This window comes from Schistosoma mansoni, chromosome W (assembly GCF_000237925.1).
Source record: "Schistosoma mansoni strain Puerto Rico chromosome W, complete genome".
Lineage (NCBI taxonomy): Eukaryota > Metazoa > Platyhelminthes > Trematoda > Strigeidida > Schistosomatidae > Schistosoma > Schistosoma mansoni.
In genome coordinates this window covers 27,326,426-27,350,355 of record NC_031502.1, presented here as the reverse complement: position 1 = coordinate 27,350,355, position 23,930 = coordinate 27,326,426, and the positions used below count along the sequence as shown (strand labels likewise).

Sequence of the window (23,930 nt, the reverse complement as noted above, 5' to 3'; positions counted from 1 at the left end):
TGCAGGATGAGCTGTGGTATCCCTGAGTCTTTAGGAAAGAAAGCCGTGTTCAAAATCACATCTTAATTTAGTCAAAAATAGTTTCACAATTATCTTCAACAAAACCATTTCTTGTCTATCAACACCATTGTGTGCGAATGATATGTATGTAACATATTCATCGCATTTAACTAAAAGACTATCACAGTGAAAATTCAACTTATTTCCTCATCTCTCACCTGGTCATTAATTTTATTTGGAACAAAACAACTTGGAAACAACATATTATCACTGGATATTCTATTCTTCTTACAGTTGAATAAGTCAATTAAAGATTGTCCGTAGTTAATTTGTGGATAGGAATACACAATAGTTTTTTTTGGAACTTTTACGCATGTCATTATAACAACAGTCATATTTATAAATTCTGATATGGGCGTAAATGAATAGATAAAAAGCTGAAATAAATTGATGTAAAATGGGTAAACAACCAATTTTAGTAATAAGTTAGGCCAAAACTATGAAGACATCACATAAATAATAAAGTGAGAGGTAAAGTTTAATTTCATAGTGTGAATGCTATAAGTATTATAACTCAGTATCCGAGTAAATCCATTGAAAATGTGATTCGACGCAATCAGTTTTCTCGAAGATAAGTACCCAGGCACCCGATTCATAAACAGCTAACAATGATAGTGTAATCGAATGCCCTCAGCAACCTGTAGCAAAAACCGATTTTATCCATAGGTCCCCGTAAGTGTCTACTTACTTCAAATCTATAAACAGAACATAATAAATAATTGATATCAGTCATCATTTTATAACTAATAAACCATTTCATTTAGGTATCATGTTTGTAATAACCTGTAAAATAATACACAATTACATCTACTGTTTAAATAGTCCGTCAGCATCTATAAAGTATTAATAGAATAATGATTTGTACCTACATAAAAAACTTCATGTTCCCTTTTCATAATTCTGTGAACAGCTAAAGTTGATTCCGAACAAACTTGAATAAATAAAATCAAATGTTATTGTATCTGATTTTGTCCATAAAAGTTTCATTTTAATATTATTCATTCTACTGTAAACGTATAATACCATACAGGTTTTTTCTAGCCGATAAATAAGCGTAAATTAATAGCTGAATATAAATTTTCGGTGCTTGATTAGAAACAGCTCTATTTCCTGGAGATTACATCAAAAGAAGTTTCATTTTATGAAAGTGCATTTTAATGAGTTTCATTTATATCATTTTGTGAAATTTGTTCGGTATGATGATAATATACTGATGTCCTTGAATTAACCAGTCGGAATTACGATAATGCCTCGTGTATTTTGCGAGAAATTTAAAGTGCAGTGATAAATAACGTTTGTGTTATTATAAATGAAGTAAATATTGGCAATATTTGGTCTTTAAAATGCTCGAAATCAATAAAAATATGTACTATGCAACCAAAAAGTGAATTTAAAATGGTGCTTCAGCCAAAATACAAAACATACCTTCTCCTAAGTACGTGATGTGATTCAGTACGTATTCAAGATTGCTTTGTGAGGTTAGATTATACTTTTCCACCATAATTCTTTCTTTTTATTTCATTCCTAAGCTTAATAAGTTTATAAGCAGAAGGGTCACGAAGAATAGAATTATCGCTTATGTTGGTTCGTGATGAAAACCTTAACCCTAATAATTCGACATGTGAGGGTTGATTGTTAGAATCAAAGTTATTATTTCGCTCTTGCAATATTGTTTTTCGTTGTTAATTCTTCTGTAACTAGGCAGCTTTTCCTGATTGACTGTGAGGTTACTGATAATAGTCAGTATATTATACTTTTACCTCTTGTTCTTCACTTTTACATAAGTTTTCTTTTGATTAAACAAATGAGTTTTAATGAATCAACCCGTAAATCTTCTAAATATAAATCTGTGAATGTATTCTTCTACTGCCCATATTATTGTATTTTCATAGAAAATCTGTTGTTTTCAATGAAACTACGGTTTCTTGGATTATGTTTTTCATGCTTTTTTTATTGAACCTAGAAAATGAAATATGATTATAAGATTCCAAGATTTAAAGGATTCTGTGAATATAACAAATCTGAACTATTTAGTTAAACAGTCTCATGGAACTGGATTTCTTCTGAACAATGTACTCTAAGAATGAAAACTATGCAACCAGTAACCAAATATACAGTAAGAAAATAATTAATAGTTTCGAATCACTCTTGTTATTTGATACTTCAGTCTGAGATACATCATGGTATTGAGGCAATCCTGAAAATTTCTCTCAATAGACATGACAAGCTCAGGAAAGATCAAGAAGCATTTTATTTAATCAGCGTTTGACTAAAAGTTTTGCTAGAAACATCACGAAAATGAAAAGTCACATGTAGAGTTTCTGATTGGCTGATTACTACACAGCTATTGTGTTTAGTAGCATCCCAGAATTTTCAGGAAAACCCAAGGACTTCTAAAATACTATAAAAACCCTACATTCTCTATACATGATTGAACCTTTGAAGTAAAGTGCTTCTCGCATATTTTGAGCCTTTTCTCTCATGTTCAAGTCGCTGTGTAGATTTAGCTTGGGGGTTACGAGACTAGCTTAGGATCCGAGTATAGCGTTCAATCACCAAAACTTATCACATGGAAAAGGACTCGAAATTCTGTTGTTAATGTTTATGTCAAAGCTATTGATATCCAACATTTAAAAAGTGCTAGATACAATTTTAGGGACGAGAGACAAGATTGAAGTAACCAAATACTTCCCTGAAGTGACACAAGTGAATAGCAACTACATTTTTATAAGGAATGGTAATTAATTTCAAAAGCAAAGTGTAATAAGTTCATAAAAATCATCTTAGTTTGTGGGAATGTTTTTCTGTCTCTAATCAATCTAAAAAAGCTAGTCCAGGTTTGAAAACAGAATAGGCAATTTAGTAATACAACAACTTGAGATTAATGCTTATATATCTAGAATCCAATCTTATTTTGAACGTAGTACATGTAATATCATCAACCTACAAATCGGTTGCTGTAAAATGTATTGCAAAATGAGCGAACTGCAAACTGTTTTCATTAACATAATTACAAGTTTTTTTTACCTTGATTGTAAACAACTTTATAATTAAACAATATTTTAATGAGACTGGAAACACAACATCCACGTTCTTTGAATATTCAGTGAAAACTGAATTTTCCTTTATTTCTTAAGTCGTCTTCTGGAAAAAATATATAATCTATGGATCTAGGTTTTCGGTGTTGAACTAGATCTGAGTTTTATTAAAATAATATACGTTCATTATTAGAGAAGCTTGAAGGACTACCTACTAATTGCAAAACAAATAAACGGTCTTATTTTCACTTCCTTGAAAGAGTGAACTATAGAATCTGTGTTTTATCCTTCCTCTTTAACTTTACTTTATGTAAACAAAGCATCCGGCTTTTACATGAATTTCATTGGTTCTGTTATACATGACTTTTGGTATTTCTTATCTTTCAGTGATGTTTAATAGGTTTTTCGACATTTTACAAAGCTCATTGTTTGATTCATAAAGGTGGTCCTAATAAACTGAAAAATCCACATGTTTCTCAACTAAATACTACGTTTTAACAACTTTGGTAAGCAAATGGACATTTCTACCTCGGGCTTAAATAGATATCTTCTCATTACTATTACTATTAAGACCATATACCTTACCTTGTTACATTTTTGATATAATTATAAGTGTTTTATTCTCAAGAGCCACGTGTTATTGTTTTACACCAGAAATGTTTTTCGCCTAAATCTTCTCTCATTTATTCTCTGTTGCATCGAAAGTCTTCATCAAGATGAAGTACTAAAACCTTATCTATATTTTATTAGACAAAAATTATGTACGAAAAGACGTTGCAGTCACGTTTTTGTTAGGTAACAATTACAATATTAATAGTTGAGATCATGAGTCAATTAAAGCTAGACCACCATGGAAAACCTGGAAGCATTGAACGGCCGTTTCGTCCTATTGTGAGACTCCTCAACAGTGCGCATTCACGATCCTACCTTGCTAGATTCAAACCTAGGACCTATCAGTGAAGTTCAACCAGGTCTGTTGTGAGATGGTAACTCACTGAAGACAATGGTGGATGAGTCGTTCAATTGCATGGATCGGTTGCAGTTAGACATTAACACCGTTGGATGCCTGCTCAATGGTCTAGAGGTTAGGCACTCGCGAGCGAGACAGATGGGTCCTGGGTTCGAATCACGTGAGGCGGGATCGTTAATGCGCACTGCTGAGGAGCCCCACAATGGGACAAAACGGCCTTCCAGCGCTTCCAGGTTTTCCATGGTGGTCTAGCTTCAATTGACTCATGATCTCAACTACTAAAATTACTAAATTATCCACAAATACCCCTTCTGATAATAATTATAATATATGATTGTATGTAACGAGACGTGATGTAAGGAGTTACTGGTACGGTGATCCATGTTGAAGAATCCTCTCATAGATTTCATGTATGACCGATTCTATTCCTAGTTCCATGGGCTTGCTGTGTATTATCTTTCTGGTGATGTGAAGTTCTAATTTCCGAATATTTCCTGATATAATTAGAATCCAAATGTGCTTAGACAAATACATTCCAAAATATAATTAACTTTTCAAATAATTATTTAAAGATCATGGTTCAATAATATATTTTACGACTCCTTCCTCATAGGGGTGGGTTCATATCATTAAACATTCCAAACAACTGTGTGTTTGTGACTTGACTACCGTGAGCAACAAAACAAATCCCATCAAAATAAATGACTGTATAATTGTTATATGACAAACTAGAAATTGTACAGTATAAAAATAAACTAGCATAAAAAGCAAACCGCTTATAAGAGCTTGTCTTCTACATTTTAAATTGCCCCAACTGAACATCAGCACAACAAAATACATAGGTTTCGTAAAACTAGGATTAAAGGACTATTATTCAAATATAAAGACTATTTCGACAGTGTTTCGCAATGCTACACAAATGCTTGAATCAATGTTTTTATCAGCTTCCACATATTCAGATTTATGGGTAACTTCTTATCATGCAGAATATAGCAAGTATAAAACTGGCAGTACCTTCAAATAAATACATGATAGTAAACTTCAACTACATAGATTTTGTTTTGTTTTACTACTAATTACCAGACTATCATGAAAAGTAATGGTATGAAACTGAACAATTTTATATCACTGTTAAATCCTTACAATTGGCCTATTATCTAACATTCTACTTATTTTTGGATGAAAATTTAGGCATTTTACTCAGGTATTACCTGAAAACTAACAACATAAATCGTAGAACAGCAGTTTACAAGATCACGAAAGTATGTATCAAAGACGACTCCAATTGTTAGTTTCACAACAGACTCTATTTGTTGTTGATAGCATTTCTCATAGATTCATTGTGATCATTAATTTTGCAATGCACTAACAACTAGATAATTTCATATGAGCTGTGAAACAGTTGTGTACCCATATATTTAAAATTGGTTAGCAAACAAACTTTTTTTATTTTCTCGAAGTCCCTTTTAAAGTGTTTATACAGATAATCAGTTCTTTTTGCGATGGCACTCAATCACTCCATTTAAATCACACTCATTCACGTTCAAGTACGGCCAGTGACCAAGTCGTTTCAATCAGAGTGGACTTTAGAATAATGAGCTGTTTGTAATAAATAAGTAAAACTTTTGGAGACAGTGACATAAATCTTAATATTAAACTATTCTATATGCTAAAACTCATTTTATAAGCTTTTCCTTTGAATAAACAGTTATTGGTCTATTTGGCCTTGTAAAAGACATATTGTGACGAAATCATTTCAAAGGAGTTTCTACTAACTGATTAAAATTGTGATGCTCATCTCATTTCTTTTAAAATATGATGGTGATCATTCTCCGAACTTTGAACAAATATTTCGCTTGTTCCGTTTCCTTTTTTAAATGTTTTATTTATTTTTTTTCCTAACTCAGTAGCAATTTGCTTAACCAGGGTAATATTTGGTTAAGATTAGTGATTTAACCTTTCGAAGTTTCCAGATTTATTGACGAACATTCATTTATAAATTTTGGTGTTTAAATAGATCGAATATATCGTACATTAAAAATAATCTCTGCTTCTGAGAAGCCGCTCTAAAACTCAAATTTGTTTTATTCAATCATGTCAATATAGTTTGTTAAAATATGAAACAGTTGTTTTTGGATTCGATTCTCACTTGACACCATAATTTTGTCCATAGATTTTGCTTACGAATAACACACTAATCTCTTTCTGTGTTATTAAGTTACTTTCTAAAGAAAATTTCATAAGCGTCCATGGTCGGTAACTAGGTGGGTTGGTCAATTAAATCACGGTTCTGTTAGAATCTTTCAAGATGCATTTATGATGCCTCTATAAGCTCTTCACGTGTTTGATGCTATTTTTACTGGGTTTTTTTTATCCAAAATGGTTTTCTGAATAAATTTCCTACTTCAATTGAAATCTATTAGCAGCATATGTGTAAAAATGTCAATCATATTTTGTTAATTTACCATGACAACAATAACTGCGATTAAAAACATGCAGAAAGCATAGTTCATGCATTGTTTACACAGTCAAATAAATAGGGAATACGTTTATTCGTGATTAACGAAAATGTTTATTCACCATAGGGATCGAATTTAATTTTAAATTATCAGTCATTAAATTTAAAGTGCTTAAGTAGTGTACAAATTAAATAAACACTAAACATTGAAAATCATAAGGACATTTCGCTAAATTCACGTAGTTGTTATCTACTTTTCCATTGTTGACCAATTTCTTATTACATTCATAACAAAAATCCCGCTTTCTGGAAGCAATTAATCCATTTAATAAACATTTGTGTTGATTTCATAAATGCTTGTTTAGCTTTTAAAAATAATAAATTGGTGAAAATAATTTGATAACTGCAGGAGATGATTGCTTTATTTCATTCCGTTATATTTGGTTCCAAAAGGTGGTGAGAATCATTTTTCCACTTATTATCAATAGATTGGAAGTTGACGATCCATGCTTTAAAATAATTGTCACTTATAATAAAAGTCCCGTAGTAGATCAATCAAGGTCAGTATAATGATTCCAAAATAAACATTTTTGTTGCACTGTTATCAGGATGTTACAACTGATTTAGATCTATGTCAAGTGTCTTCAATTCACATATAATCGTCCCAAATAGGACGAAACGCACGTACTGAATTCCACTGCTAGTCACTATCCATCTTCGCTTAAATGGCTATTTGTTTTTAGAAATATTAATTTTCGTGGAAAAAACATTTAAACTTAAGCTACTGACCAAAATCACACAGTTAATTAATTGGAAGAAGTATATTATTCTTACAATGTGTTACATGTCGATAGAGTACAAAGTACCACAACTATTTATAAATCTGTAAGAAATTCGGGTATAATACCGTGGGTTTATTTTATAATCTATGAAATAAAAATATTACAGTTTAAAAAAACCGAAGTTTCCTTATTTGGTTAAACGTCAACGACAAACAATATTCAGTAGAAAAGAACGAATAGAGAAGAGAAATTTCTTTTCAATTCGTTCATCATCATGGCTCTATACAACAATGAAATAATACTTATAGAGCAGTCACGTTACGTAATAATTACACGTCACATTGATTATAAAGTAATATTGAGTAATTGAAAGAAAGAGGATAATAATAGTCAAGATAGTTATTCAAAAAATTAAATAGTTGCTAATCGCATAATGAAATGTTTTGATGAAAGGTCAGTATTATAGTAGTTATGTAAGAATTGAAACGAATATTGAAAACATGGAAGAAACTAGAAAATCGTCTAAATATTTTGAATGAAAGAGCCTAATCAAAGTCCAGATAAAAACTCACTCCTATACCGATCGCAAAGCTAGCAAGAGCGGTTGTACAAACTTCTTTTGAATGCAAAGGTTTGGTTTATGAACATGGATTTCTATGGTTTCAGAAATGTGCAAAAGACCAACTCGTAAACCATGTGGTAAATTTGATGGAATATGGTGGATATCCTTAAAAACTTTATTTAAGTGAACTTGATAACCTATATCCACCGAGGGAGGAGAGAATAGAACTCTGAATCACTCTTACCTATCATTTACTCAACCAAAAATGGATGATGTTCTGCTATGAGATGAAAGACTTTTCGAATTATGCACCTTATATAATTGGCTCTACAGGAACAGTTGGATTGGTAAATATATATGAATGTGGCGAATTCTGCCAGTCTGTCCTTGTTTAGGGTTTTCATTATCGGGCAATCGTAGAAAACTGTATTCCGATTGGCTGCACTAAATGTTTTTGATCTGCTTTCTTAACCTTTGGGTCATGATTTTCTCGGTAGCATCAATTAGAAATTGTAGTTTTAAGGACAATACTTTCTTTGGAACTGTAGATACTTTTGATCTTCCTTTCATCTCATTCATGTGTTCTTTGATAAGTTTCCTTGAACATCCATTCCTACTAACCATGTTAAGAAATTTCTCGAACCATTTACAATGGTGTCATTACAGTAAATCATTCTAACACGATGAGTCAGGATATCTGCTAAGTTTATTTTATATCTGATTGATACAGCACTAAAGAAACAAGTGTATTGCCCAACTGCAGATTCTCTATTTATCCCTCTTTTTGTTAGTTGGATATCAAAAAAAGATATGCTATTACTCTGTTCTTCCTCAAGTGTAAAATTAATAGATGGATGAATGTTATTAGATATATTAGGTAAATCATACTTCACAAGCTTTTTTCTAACACTATGAAAATATCATCTATATAACGACAGTAAGCTGTTAGATGACTGATTTTGTCTTCAAGTGGTCAATTTCCCAGTCCTGCAAGTAAAATTTCTGCTGGGAGAGGGCCCAATGGTAACCCCATGGTTATATCATCCAACTGTTCATAATATTTATTGTCGAATAGGAAGTGGACATTCATCATGCATCTGAAAATTAACTGTTTTATTGTAGATACAAGAATAAAGGTTTTTCTCCTAGTTCACTGAAAATAAAATACACAGTTTCTAGTAGCGGAATTTTAGTGAGTATAGACGATACATTTAATGACGTCAATGACATAATTTAATAATATTTTTACAAATCATTGTACATCGGTTTAGCTCCAAAATGCTTTTGCGTTCCCTAAGTTTCAACGTTTTAAATATTGTGAAGGAAGAACATGTTTAATGCTAAACATTATTCAAGTCTTCCGACATGGTCGCTTTTTAGCAAGCTTTTTATCTACGTTAAACGAAGTTTTTTCCAACGGTTAAGAAATCTCATAACAAGTACATTTACCTATGCAAAAGACAGTTGTACTTTAAATTCCTATGAAATGCTAATTCGATTTCACCACATTATTTCTGCGTGAAATCTTATCATTTTTCAGTACCGTTTATATGATCGCAATATCTGTCTCTCTGTTGCTTTCAAAGGCGACTAGCGTGTGTTGTATCAAATACATAGACCATCTCTATGTTAATACGCTTTTATAGATCAGAGGGGGTTTTGTGAAGAATTTAATATTTTCATAGTTGAAATCAAGGGTCAATTGAAGCTAGACCACGATCGAAAACCCGCCCAGTGCTTCCAGGTTTTCGATCGTGGTCTGGCTTCAATTGACCCATGATTTCAACTATGAAAATACGCTTTTGGACTTTTAATTGACGGTAAATACTATTTCTCGCTGAACGAAATCGTTTCCAGTTTTTTAGTTTTTCAGCCCATTTGGTCATCTTTTTTAATACATTTTCTTAGTAAGCAAAATGCGACTTTGGTAATCGTATGAAGTCAAAAACATTTTCAAATCCGTTTTAAGATGAATATTATATTCGTGTAAAAGTAATTAATATACAAGCAAAAGCACGAAACAAATCAACTTGTTAGCATTTCCTCATTAATGCAAGCAACTTAAGAACCCAATTATTATTGTTGTTTTGTATCTCTTCAACTCGATGATAAATATTCAGATATAATAGCTGAATTGTAGTTCTTCATTAAACACGAATGTTTTTAACTTCTTTCAACATAATGATGAGTTAACCTTATAATTAATGAAACTTTGCTGGATCATTGAAGTAAATTGAGAGAGTTTTAGCAATTTAACAGGAGAAAATTGAATGTGTTAATACCTATAACCGAATGAAAAATTCTTTATAAATTAATGGTGACATTTTGAGGAGTGCTTTCTCTCTTTATTTTATAGGGTGGCTATTGAATCACAAGTGATTTTGGTTCATCATATGGAACTGTATTAAGACTAGCTCATACTCATTCTGTTTAAATGTTTGTTCTAATTGAGTATCACTTTTAATTCCAGGGATATTTCGTTTACATGAATGTTAAAGATCATGGTTATTTATTACAAATATTTTATTATTGCTTTACTAACAGACAGGAAGTATTACTCCGTAGTTTTTAACAGGAGATAACAGTTTATCAGCTTGATAAACATTGCATTTGTAGTACATTATAAGCCTTTAAAATAAAGCTGTGAAAGAGATTACAACTGGTAAATCTCTGTTAATTATCTAGTTGCTTGCATTCAATGAAGCTGGTTCAGTGTCATTTCCATAGTAATTTCACGGGGTTGATTTTGGCCAGCAAACCGTAAATTAGTTCAAACCTTATTACAAAAACATGTTATGGTGCACAAATATAACTGAATGACCACATGGTGTGATTTTCTTGAAACTCTAATATGGTTTTAAATTTACTGAATAATAACTCAACTCTTTAGGAATGTTAAACCGTACGTTTCGCAATTCCTTAATGCAATATAAAACATCATGAAGAGAATAAATGTTTAAAATAATTTGAACATATCTATTTACGGAAATCAATTGAAATGATTTCAGCACAGGATGGGTAACATGGAAGTATTTGTTGAAGTTTATGTCTATCCCAAAGAAAGTGATTTTAGTTTAACGCAGTTATCCATCAAAAGTACTCATAACCCTAAAATGTAATATATTTCATCACTAAGTAACGAATTCCAACTTTCATGAGTCAAAAGCTGCTCATGCTGTCCCTAGTCACTTTCAGGTGCTCAAATAAAACACAATTTTCAGATATACCAGTTTATCGACTTATATTAGTTCAATGTAAATTATATGTTAATAACTTGAAAGTTTTAATAGAAAAAGTGTTAATAAGCATACTTAATAGTTAACAATAATCATCAGTAAAATAGTTTAGAGAAACACATCATGTTTTCATCCTCATTTGAAATAAAATATTTGGTAAATGCATTGGGATTCATTGTTTGAACCAACCTGACTTAAATTAAATTGCATATATTAAGAACGTTAAAGCGATTCTTAATTCCTTCGATTCCACTGACACAAATGATACATTTTTTCAAATAACGAGCGCGTTGACAATATATTCAAGAATTTAGAAGATTATCTGATTTCCAACAGGGGAATATGCACTGCAGTATTTGTTTGAAATCAGTCTGAAATTAAAAGTTTACATTTGAAACATGTAAATACTCTTTGATACACCAGTTTGAAAGGACTCTAGAAGTTTTTTGTAAAATAAAATATCCAGTAGAAAACTGTGTCTAGATTTCAAAAATGGTATACGAATAATCATGCAGGTCATATAAACCACTGACTGTATTCAAAACTTTTCGAACAAAATGAGTTCACAGCGATCTTTGAAATCATGTTTTCTGGAGGAAATCTAATGTCATGTATTCAGTTACAGTTACCATTATTTCAGTAGGCTATTAAATAACTCATGGGTATTGCAGCTCATGAAAAGTACAAAAGCAAAACAAGACATCAATTAATAGAAAACAAGACAGATTATCATTTATGAGCTATATAGATTCAAATCTCTAGTTCTATAAAGAAGCTCCCAGAAAGACAATAAACTGAAAACAAAAGTATTTTACTCTGACAAATGTAAATTTAAACTACTTTAGGTCTATTTTATCCTTTCCATATACCTACAATAATGAAACAACATACCATTTTTAACTCCCTTTTGACGTATAATCCCTTAAACCTCGAATTCTTGTCGTTGACCACTTGTCAGGCAAAAGAATATTCAAATAAATCCATGGTTGCTAGTAGGTATTTAATTTCTTGTGAATGTAGTTAAGTGTATATTTTACAAAAGTTAAGTCCGTTTTTCTCATTGGTCATTAAATATTAATGAGCTCTCTGAGTTTTGAATCAAATAAATAATGATGACTGAATAGAACGAAGGTATGTAACATCGTATTATTAAATAATAGCCATTTCCGTCAGTACTTCAGTGGTTTATCGATGTTTTGTCAAACGAACAAAAAAGTTCATCGAACTATTCTGAATGCTTATGCTCTGTACAAATAGAACCGATAAGTTTCATCTTTATCCTTTCAGTGAGGAACTGCAACAATTTTTCTTACGAAGTTCGATCTTCAGTGATACATAACGTAACTGCGTGGATATGTAGAGAGCAGATATAATGGAATAAAAATCACGTTTAGATACGTCATCAAGGAAAGTAGCACCTGACCAGGAAATACAAAAAAGAATTTAATTTACGGAAACTAAATGTAAACACAGCTTGTTCTTTTTAACATAAGCAGTAGGTCATAATTTAGAAGTGAAAAAAGATTGGGAACTATGAATATCAACTACAGTCCTTTCTAAACACTACTTCGTTAACTGAAATAACAGAACTTGCAATACCGTTTGTCACAGTAGCTAGTAATAGGTCAGCTATATGCAAAACACAAAAGATCAGTTTCGTTAGATCACTTCTGGTTTGAATCTAGGAAATTGTTTTTCTGTTTGAACACTAAGCATTTTGTAAAGCATAAAAAATTGGTCTCAAACTTACCCGAAACGATCTACTCATGATTAGATAAATGATTGGATTGACGAAGCTATTCGACATTGCTATCCAGTGGCACATACCATACACAAGTCTGGTTGTATGTTCAGGCATATTGCGAAATAATGTACTAAAATCTTGTAGAAGGAAGAATAAGTGTGATGGAAGCCAACAAATACCAAACATCGCAACAATGAATGCCAACATTTTAATGATCTATATGAAGAAAATCCAAAAAAGAATATTCATTCAAAAATTCTGTACAATGGTGTTTAGAACATAAAACTCCCTTAAATATGATGCATGAATGTTTTTTACTAGGGAGTAAATATTATCATTTGTCTTCAAATGTTTCACACTTTGGTTCCTCGTACATTAACAAAAACTTTCTGACATGGTTGACTGACAGCTACGACATGATGCTTTGAATAAAACACCTGGTAAAATGCTTAATAAATGGAATACGCCCAATGAATATGGTGTAATCCTATTAATAAATTGAATGTTAGCTACATTAAACTGATGTTCGATTAAAGTCCATTTTCAGTAAACGTCCATCAAAAGAAAACTGTTCCAAACGTTGACCATTTAATGTACACAATAAATTTAAACATCAAATAACATATGTCACTTGAATTACAACCCAGTGTAGTAAATTTAAAATGCTTACTGTAAAAATTTTAATCCCCAGGTTCACTTTTTATGACGTCAAATTATATTTTGACAAAAGATAGCTTAACAGGCAAAAACCGTTGATTTATGACAATAACATAATTAAGTAACAAAAGTCATTTCTCAGTCAATAAATATGTCAACAACTACGAACTATTAAAACAAGAATTTTGGAAAAATATCTGGATGATACCGCTGCACGTCAAAAGATGATTACCACTTTATAAAACCAATTTTAATACAATTCAAATTAACTCAGAAACCTAAACTTCTTATAATTACTATGTGATTTAATGAGTGTTTAAGATGTTATCGTAAGCACTCAATATTTCATACTTTATAATATCTGAGAAGTAATGCTAACAAGATCTCACCTATTTTCATTTCATCCTGAAACCGGAAAAATTAAAGTATGGTATGAATTCAATAGGCAGTAATCAATTATCTCAATTAAATAATAGTGTTTTGTTTGAAGATACTAGTAATCAAACAAACATAACGGAAGCTAAGGATCAATAAAATAAATTGTCACGTCTCTCTATAGATCCATTCTCTATGCTATGAATGTCAGAGATATAATTTAAAATCAGTTTTATATATTCTGAAGGTCCATTTGTTAAACGCCACCACCTATATAAATCTCATAAGAAAATTAATCAATATATTTTGATGAAATTAAGAGCTACTTTTATCAAAGTGATCCTGAAACAGGAGCTATAAGAAATATACGGTTGTATAGTATTATATAAATATTACATCCTCATGATTTTAATCGTAAATTTTAACTAACTAAAGTTTAACAGTAGTTAAATATCTACAATAGAGTCAGTACCTCTCAAAATAGCATTATTTACAAGTGTTTGGTAAACCTGAAAATTTCTAAAATGAATTATTGAAGATATACTACTTTATATAGTTCGAAGTCCCTTAAAATCAGAAGTGATGAAATCCAGTTCTGATGTGGAATAAAATCAGGCTTAAGTAATCAGTTTCCATAGAAAAATGAATAAATTATTAACCCATTTATTTTAAATGTAATAATGCATTATGTAGAAACAGAATACAATCGTTTACTGAACTAACCACATAGCAATTACTATTGATTTTCAATTTAATTAACTAACAGAAAACTGGCTAGTTATAGTGTTATTTCGTTTGATTAGCTCCCTGAAAATGAAAACTTTCTCTGATTAAAATGACGAAATATTTAGGGACAACAAAAGTGCACGAATAAATACATTTTAAATAGAGCCATAACAACAAGGTTTGAACAATGAAATAAATTCATTTTATTTAACGCCTCATCAGCTGCACACAACCTAAAATTACTAACAAATGTTTAACATAGATTTTATGCGAAGCACTTGATTTCAGGCTGTTTGGTACTGATGAAAAGTTGTAAAATAGAATGAATCTGTTTTATTCTGCAAACCGTGGTATTCTCACTTTTTTAATGTTTATCAAGAAACCAACTTGTACAAATTTTACACTGTGTCTGTTTTGTTTTAATTTGCTAACTTACTCATCACTTCTTTCATAGAATTAAATGTACTCAATATTGCGCCTTTGACAGTTTTCTTACTGAAAATGGGTTCTTATCCATAAATGTATTAAGGAATTTTAAACATATTTCTAATCCCCCAGTTCATTCTTTCAAATCTAGTTATCAAATGAAACTGATCTTATTGATATTGTAAATCATGAATGCAGATTTAGCTAATTATAAATTTTTATTGCAGTTTGGTCTATCGTGAGATTAACATTCAATATATAGTGTTCGATCTAAATAATGATTGTTCAGGACTATGACGAAAGAATAAAAGATAATCAAATTTTCAGTAAAGAGTAAGTAAGATTTGATGGATTTAAGAAAAAGGTTACTTGTTTGCTAAGACTGTAAAATCTCGTTAATTAAATAAAATAAGCAGTAAAAATGTCTCTTCTTAAGCTCAATATATTCAGTATTTGTAAAACCTTTTAAATTGATTATCTGTGGTATTGAAATGGACTCTTCAGTACACCTGATTTTGCAAATAGTTCCGGATGATCTTTGAAAATATTTGGTTGAATCATTCTATTTTTAGACAATTTTCAACTTCAATCAATAAAAATATTTGTGTGAATCACATTGTACCAACTAGCGGGATGACTGTGAATACATTTTCGTGTCCAAAATTACTATCTGATAAGAAATATTATATAAATGTTGAGAAACATATTTGATACAAAGAGCTAATTCACTGGGAAAATAATTTTCAATGTTAGATTAATACAAATTTAAGGAGGTTCTTGGTCTTGCTATATGGTTGCATTTAAAGATGTTACAGATTGATAAACATACATTTTGAACTTTCTTGGATTTCTTTATTGGATTCTCTTCTAGTTACAAGTTTACATGTATCCTTGGGTAACAAGTGAGACGAAAAACGTCGACAAGAACTAATATCACACTTTTCAACCATATCTATACCTTTTGGTTATACTGTAATTATAATTTCAACTTGGTTCAATCGAATTTATTTTTATGATGCGTTCGTTATATTTTTGGTTGATTTTCGAATTGTTTGACCCATTTATGGTGAGGTCTTTGTACTTAATACATAAATAGTATACACCAAGATTAATAAATTAATCAGTAGTTGATAGTGGATACAAAGAACTTAAACAAACTGAGAAAATTTTCACATTGTATGTAGATAGGTAAATTTGAGGGACAATAATAAGAAGTAGTGTTTCATGTTAAATTTCATAATATGCATGATTAAATAAACAATGTAGATTGCATCAAATGTAGTGCAACCGACGTGTATATTCTTTGGGTACTATCCAAGTGTCTAGTAGTTTACTCCCAAAGATTTCAGGAATATAAAAGACGGTCCTGATAAGAATTTGTTAATACATTAGTTATTAGAAAACCGAACATGAGTCCGCCTAGTGAATTTTTGATGACATATAATATGAACATCGAATCATACAGAAAAATAGTGCTCTATGAGTAATAATGAAGTCTTAATTATAAATACACAAAAATAATGTTACTTTCTATCCGATTGCTCACGTTTGTCAAGCTGACTTATAATGAGAGCTTTTGGTTTATTTCTTTGATTTATATCCAAAACTATCTGTTGAAAATATAAATATTTCTTTTATCATATTTAGGACACTATTTTGACTGAGTCAGTTACGCTTCACTTAACGATTTATGTTAACTTCGATGTTTTATTTCGGAGTTTTGAGGAATTCACCGTATTCTCTAATGAAGTCAGTTTGTTATTACTTTATCAAGCCTCTTATCTGAGCTTCTATCTTGCTCTAGATATACGGATATCTCAGTTCACTGTATCCAGTTATATAATAATACTCCCATCGATATTTACTTGAGTGTCTGATAACAAATCATGTGACTGTCAATTGAAATACCTAACTGTTGAGAAATACTAAATCTATACTTTGGATCTTTTATAATATATTGAAGCCTTCTGTTTCAAACTATAAAGCTAAGGAACTTCAAGTTTTTAATTGAAGTACACACATGAATTCCAATTTGTACATCAATGATGGTTATTAAGATAATTTGATCATCTTAACCTTCACATAGACTTTAATAAAAGTAAGTGGTAACACAAGTCAAATCCGAAAGCAATCAAAAATCTTGAAAATATACTTTTTCGATAATGAGAATTTACGCATTTTGATTATTAACAGTTATGCTCAAGGGATTTATTGTAATTTATTGAATCTATCAACACCTTCCTGGAGTAAAATAAAATCCTTAAAGAATGACTACCAAATGTCAGGATTAAACTAATTAGTCTATCCAAATTATATTTTGCCAATTAGCTGACTGATATAAATTTTTTCATTAACAAGTAATAATACCGGATATTGATAATAAAATGTTTACCAATAGACAAGTAAGCCCAAAATACCAGTTACTTCGATGGAGTAGTAACACATGTGTTTAGGTGAATATTTCCACCAAATAAATAGCAGAAAATGAGACTGGCCGTATTTCAAACTTTGTGTTTTGAAGTGGCTCCTCTTTTTCCTAAACCAATAACGTCATCGAATTTCAACAAACCGATAATAAAATACACCATACAAGTATATTATTATGTTAAAATTAATTTTCAGCAAATAAAATTGAACTTCATTTTGGCATTTCGTCTAAAGTATATTTACTGTTTCAATAAATAGATAAATCAGTGCAAAGCAAATAAATTATCAACATTTCATTTCAGATTACTGTCCATCAAACTGTTTTTTTTTGGTTAATTGGGTCAAATACCTGTTCAAAAAAAACAGTTTAAAATATGTAAATGCTTCATTATTAACGTTTTTTCGTGAAATATTATTTTAAATGTCAGCTAAACAACAGGAAAATATAAATCAATAGATTGAATTGTTACAGTATGGTCTCATTGCATCCCTCTGTTAACTGTTTTTTTCTGTAACTTGCCTACTGTAGCTGTATTTAATCGATTATCAACAAACCAAATGTATGAAATGTCAATAGTATGATGGTTAGAACTTAAAAAAACGACTAAGAATATCAATAAAATCGACATTTACTGAGATTTCTGTTTCAAAGAAATGCTATAGTATTTCAACAGTTCCTTTTTATGACTTTCATTATAATAATGGTATAGTTAACATGTTATAATCATATGTGATGTAACACTGTCTAATGCAATCAAACAAGTGATGACCGATTTAAAAAATGAAAACTTATGATCAACAGAAAATCATTGTCTATGAGCTCTATATGACTAAATGTTGTATGGAGATTATAGCTTGAAACAAAGAAGAGTTTTTAAAAGCATTCTAACACAATGGAAAAAGGACAACGAATTCACGTATACAGATATACCACATAAAATGTATCCGGATCCTAGTAATATATTCATTTTAAAACAAAGAATTATAAGTGAATTTCTTCAAGAAGAAGCTCATTTTTATCTTGTATAAATAAAATTTCAATTTTATAGCCTTATTATGACAAGTGCTACCTTGATCTTTTTATTCTTGTAACTAGTGTTCATGTATGGTCCAAATACTTGATTTGCTGATTACCATCAACTTATTTTTAAGTTTTTTGTCAACTTAATGTCGACTAATCAAAAGATAAAAACATGGCTATCTGTATAAAAATACTTTGGTTGCCCACAAAAAATAATCAAAATGTTAAATAACGAAAATTAACTTACTCGTTTCTTTTCTTTAATCCGCATATCTTCTACACCTTTAATTGACTCCCCAGGTGTTTTGCGGTTCCATAACCTAAAACTAATATATCCATAGGTTGACGTTTGTATTCCCAGTGGGATGATGTAAATTACTAAGAAAAGTACAACTGTATAAATTGAACGCTTATAGTCATCTCCATCCCATGATTCTTGACATAATTTACGACCAGCTGAATAGCCTTCTTTTTGCTCTAATGGATTTGTATTTTGTCCTTGTCTTTGTGTTCTGGTTGCAAACAGTTGTACTGTACTACCGCTAAATGAAATAGCCCAAATACTTATTATTATGCAGATAGTCAATGATTTTTGATGTCTACTGGGCCAATGATCAAATCTAAATGGACTTATTATACCAAATAATCGGTTTAGACTAATAACAGTATTGGTTAATGACGAGGCTGTAACCATAACCAGTTGTACATAAACAACAATTGGACACATTAAATCAGGAAATGGCCAGTGATGTAAATAAATTTGTGTAAACGTAAACGGAATACAAAAAAGGCCCATGAATAAATCAGATATTCCTAAACTGGCTAAATAATAATTAAATGCTCCATTCATATAAAATGTTTGCTTTTGGCATGTGTTTCTCATAATATGGTGTAAGTGTTTCGGTGCTTTTTCTATTGAATTATCCAGATTCTTTTTCAATAAATTATTGTGATCATAATCACTCGCTGAACTGCTATAATTTCCATCAACATGACGATTCTTAAATGACTGTAGATAATTTTCTGAATGTGGATCTACCTGCTTTTCAGTACTGGTAAATGGTTTCATTGTAGTACGATATTTTATGCCAAATTTTTTACGTTTTCGCAAAAATATACATATTGCTATTGTATTGCCAATGAAAGAAGATAACATTGTGATAATATACACCGAAAATACTAATATACTAAGGAAAATTGATGTTTCGTTTTTATGAATGATAATATAATTTTCATACATATCATTACTCATTAAATTTTCCGTAACATTATCAATATGATTAACAGAACTTGTGCTCCAGATGTTAAGTTGACCACTTTCATAAACTGAACTGAAATTATTCATGTTTTCTTCAAAAGAAACCGTAATATGTGAAATTTACTGAAACGCCCAAGCTGTAAACTAACCTGTTAAACATTCATTTCTCAAGTGGTATAAATAAATAACCCAGTGAATTATTTTAACTGGTTAGTTTCTGTGTTATTCACGATTGGCTAATCTTCATTATCTATAAATAAAGACAACAAAACTTTTACCAAACAGTATACTTTTAATAAAATATAAAGTGCATGTCTGTAATAATAGTAATAAGGAAAGCTGTAGAAACCATGAAATGACATTTCCATCAATCAATGACAATGTCATATAAATTCTTTAGCCAGTAGTCTACTGTTCACTCCCGTAACTGGGTGGTGAAGCAAAAAACCAAAAGACCAATATGAAAGCTTTCAAAATGTTAAATTAGTAATTATCTGCAAAAACGTAGGGACAAATTCTCTTCTCAACTTTACACAATGTTTAAGAAAACAGAGACTTTATTGGTAAGATTACAAAATACTTAAATTTACCTCTCAATATGATGTGTAACTAATAAATTTTGTATTTCAACTGCCAAAATGCTGTAATCAGAGTGTTAAATGCCACGACGGTAAGCCGAAACCATCTGTTCAAAGCTGCGCTTTTAAATGTTCTGTCCTCTTAATTTACTTATCGTCTTCGTACACATAAAAGTGTCTGTAAACAAAAGATAGAAATAATCCTGATAATAATCGTTCTGAAATTAATAACTTTGGTTTGAAATCTAAGGAAAAATTTCTCAACCTCTGAACCAACTAAGAACACAAGACTTTTTTGAAAGAAAGACTTCGTATTCAATAGAAAATGTCCATTTCTTAATAAAATAGTTTACAAAAGGAAATTTTCTAGAACTAAATCCTATAAATTAAACCAAAATCAGGTAGTTTTTATCCTAAGTTAAAGATGGAATGTGGGTCTATCATTATCAAATCGAACTGAAAACATTTTCATATCAACAACTACTATACAGGAACAAGATTTATCCATTATTAGGCAATAGGAAATGTGAATATGGAAAACTTCTATCAAATTCTAGTATTCATTTTTTCACTTATTATTCTGGAACCTGCTAAATGATGAATAAAAGTGATATTCAATCACTTCATTTTTAATTTTACGCGATCATGACTTAATCCGCGTTGATGAATAACGGAGTTAAATAAGTCAAATACGAGAATGGATTGTGAATACATATATTTTGTACACTCATTGATCTGGACAGGAAATCAGAAGGACGAAGCGAACAGAAGACAGCGAAGCGAAAATGACGCACATTGGAGACGGCGGGTAAGCCAACTCGCTTTAACCAAACGTTAATCGATATTTATAGTCAGACAAGAATAAGTTACAGACATGTGATGAATAGGACATGAAGTGTACACACAAATACGCTCATATAAAAAACAGTCAGGGTTGATAAGTGAATAATTAACAAGGTCAAAACGTGACTCATGATGGATAGGTAAATTGGCTTGTCCAGAAGCTAGAATAAGGGTATATGGGCTTAACATATCAACCGACACTACAGAGGTTCTGTGTTAATATATAGGAATTTTGAAACCTGGATACTAATCTTGTGTCGCTAGAAGAAAATAATTAAAGGATAATAGATAACTTAAAAGTACTAGAAGGCTTAACCGTTGTGATCTTGACTTTTCAAGAAGTACCCAAATAATACTCTGTACGGAATCTATTTCCAGAACATTACATAGATATAGCCTATCTACCGATTTACAACTTAGTTTTCTGTAAGCTTAAATCATCAGTCAATTTGTATCATAGATTGTTTGTCTGATACCATCAGCGTCTGACTCCGACACTTCCGATTAAGCTAAATTGACATGCCCTGCTTGTGAAACATCAATAACAAGAACTAGGACATTATGCTAGTAATTATTCTGTGAACTTATACTTATCTGGTATAAAAGGCATATAATTTTAAGGTACCAATCCGCAAGTAGTATGAAATAGCTCAGTATGAGGGGATAAAATACGCTTTTTTATCTGTTGATATATTGAACTACATAGCTAAAAGTGCATTTTTATCTAAATGCCTGTGTGACACACCTAATGATGTCATATTATCTTGTTTTCTCTTGAAGAAAGTCCATCAAACTGCTCTTGATTATGCAAACAGGGAAATAGAACCTGATAAATAAAACAGTAAGAAAGCAACAAACAACTATAATTTTGACTGCCTTTTTTTAATATTGGAAATAGTATTATTGTGAAAGTCATCAATCATTTTCTCTAAGATTGATCATCATCAAGTTAAACAGTAGCTTTTGAAATCAATTTTCCTTTAAAAGCATATTTAATGCCAAATAAAGGTTAGTTCTTCAGTTGATGTGATATAAAACAGTGAGCAAATAACTAATTTGTCAAAATCTGTACTTTCAAGTTGCAGATCTTAAAAACTGTATCTAATCAGTCTCTATCAGGATATTAACACCCTACGCGGATTGTTTCGATTGCTCATTAAGTTAGAAACCTTAGCAAAACTGGATCAAATCGACGTTACGTTTTATTTAGTATGTCAGTTGAATTAACTTACAGTGTTAATGTTGATGCCCGTTGAACAATTTAATAAACTGAGCTTAATAGATAACACATTGGCGTTTGAAAAGATAAGTACTGGATCAGAATCTCGTAATGAACATCAACGTTTAGTTGCAGGTACATCCAGTTCAGGACTCGAAGAAAACAAAGACTCATCCAAGATTTCAAAGCTAGCCAATATCCAACTTCAATAGAACAAATAATTGCTGCACTTGTAATTGTTTATGACATCAAAATATTCTGTCATAAACCCAAATATTACAAACAATAGAATAGGTAATAAAGCTAGAAATAATATCTAAAGTTAATTAAAACATGAAATATATGACTAAATTACATATAAAAATTTTCGAAGCCTAAAAAATTGGGTTATAATTTAGTTGTCACTAAATATTGAGAAATAATGTCTCTACTCAAACTGAACAGTTGACCTTAAACTGATATAAAACACTATAGTTTCCATTTTATATAATTTCGCATGACGAGTATGATTAATTTCTTTCATCCAAGTCTGTGTGAAGCACATTAAGACCAACTACGAAGATAGCCAATGTGGTAGCGGATTTCGTAGTAGTGTGCCCCAGAATTCATAGAGAAATAACCGAAATCCCCAAGTACAAAACAGTGATTATCAACTAAATCACACTTCACGGCTAAGCTCTCGAAGAGGTGGAAGCCTTCATGTACATATTGAGCAACATCGATGAATATTGAGGATCTTATACAAATCCAAATGCACCAGTGGATGGAGCAAGAGCATCATTCCTACAATTTAAGAATGTCGGGAGCTCAAAACAACTGTCCCGCAGAACGAAAGTCAGAGTTTTTAAAACTAACGTCAAAATAACTCTATTGTAGATGGCCGAAACTTTCGGAACTACTACAGTCATCAACGAAAATACGCGTATTCATAAATAACTGACTACATAACATAATCCAGGTTCGTTGTTCACAGACAATCAGTAATATGCTACATTGGCACAGAACAGACCAGATTCGAGTTGAGGAAGAAATAGGGAAAATACTCTAAATGTGGATAGGATACAATTCATAATGGAATCCTTACGTGGAGTTCTAAAGACAAAAGAACAAGTAGTAGATCAAATGACACGTCGAGTCCACGTTTGGAGGAAGACATCAAGACAATCAATAGCACTTGACAACAAGTAAAAAGGAGAGCCCATGACAATTTTCCGGAGATCACTGGTAGGTGGTCTATTCTCCAAAAAGAGTGGTAGACCTAACAAAATAAGCAAGTGTTGTACTAACTAATCGCATATTCCTGATAAGGGCAATTTTTGTATTATGTTCCAAATTTTATGTAAATTTGTCTGTAATTTGGCGAGGATACAATAACTTCGTAGTGACAGATCCGGTTGATTATTTACAGAGGTTAGCTTTGATCTAGGATCAGAAAAAAAACAAAATTCATAGAAAAGTGAACAGTTTTATTATCTTCATGTGGTTTGAAACATCTATGTGGTTGTAATTGATAAAAAGATCTCCAGGTCTTACTGTTTCTGTATAGTTGT

At 30.9% G+C, this 23,930-nt stretch overlaps 1 protein-coding gene across 1 annotated transcript; it reads right to left on the bottom strand.

Annotated features, from left to right (window-relative positions):
* Window positions 1-1,710: 1,710 nt before the first annotated feature.
* Smp_170020 (putative neuropeptide receptor) lies at window positions 1,711-19,827 on the bottom strand (the record flags this gene model as incomplete). The annotated part of the gene is made up of 3 exons (XM_018789196.1): window positions 1,711-1,779; window positions 12,857-13,066; window positions 18,730-19,827. The coding sequence occupies 3 exons, from the start codon at window positions 19,825-19,827 to the stop codon at window positions 1,711-1,713; spliced, it is 1,377 nt and encodes a 458-aa protein (XP_018654664.1).
* Window positions 19,828-23,930: the final 4,103 nt, after the last annotated feature.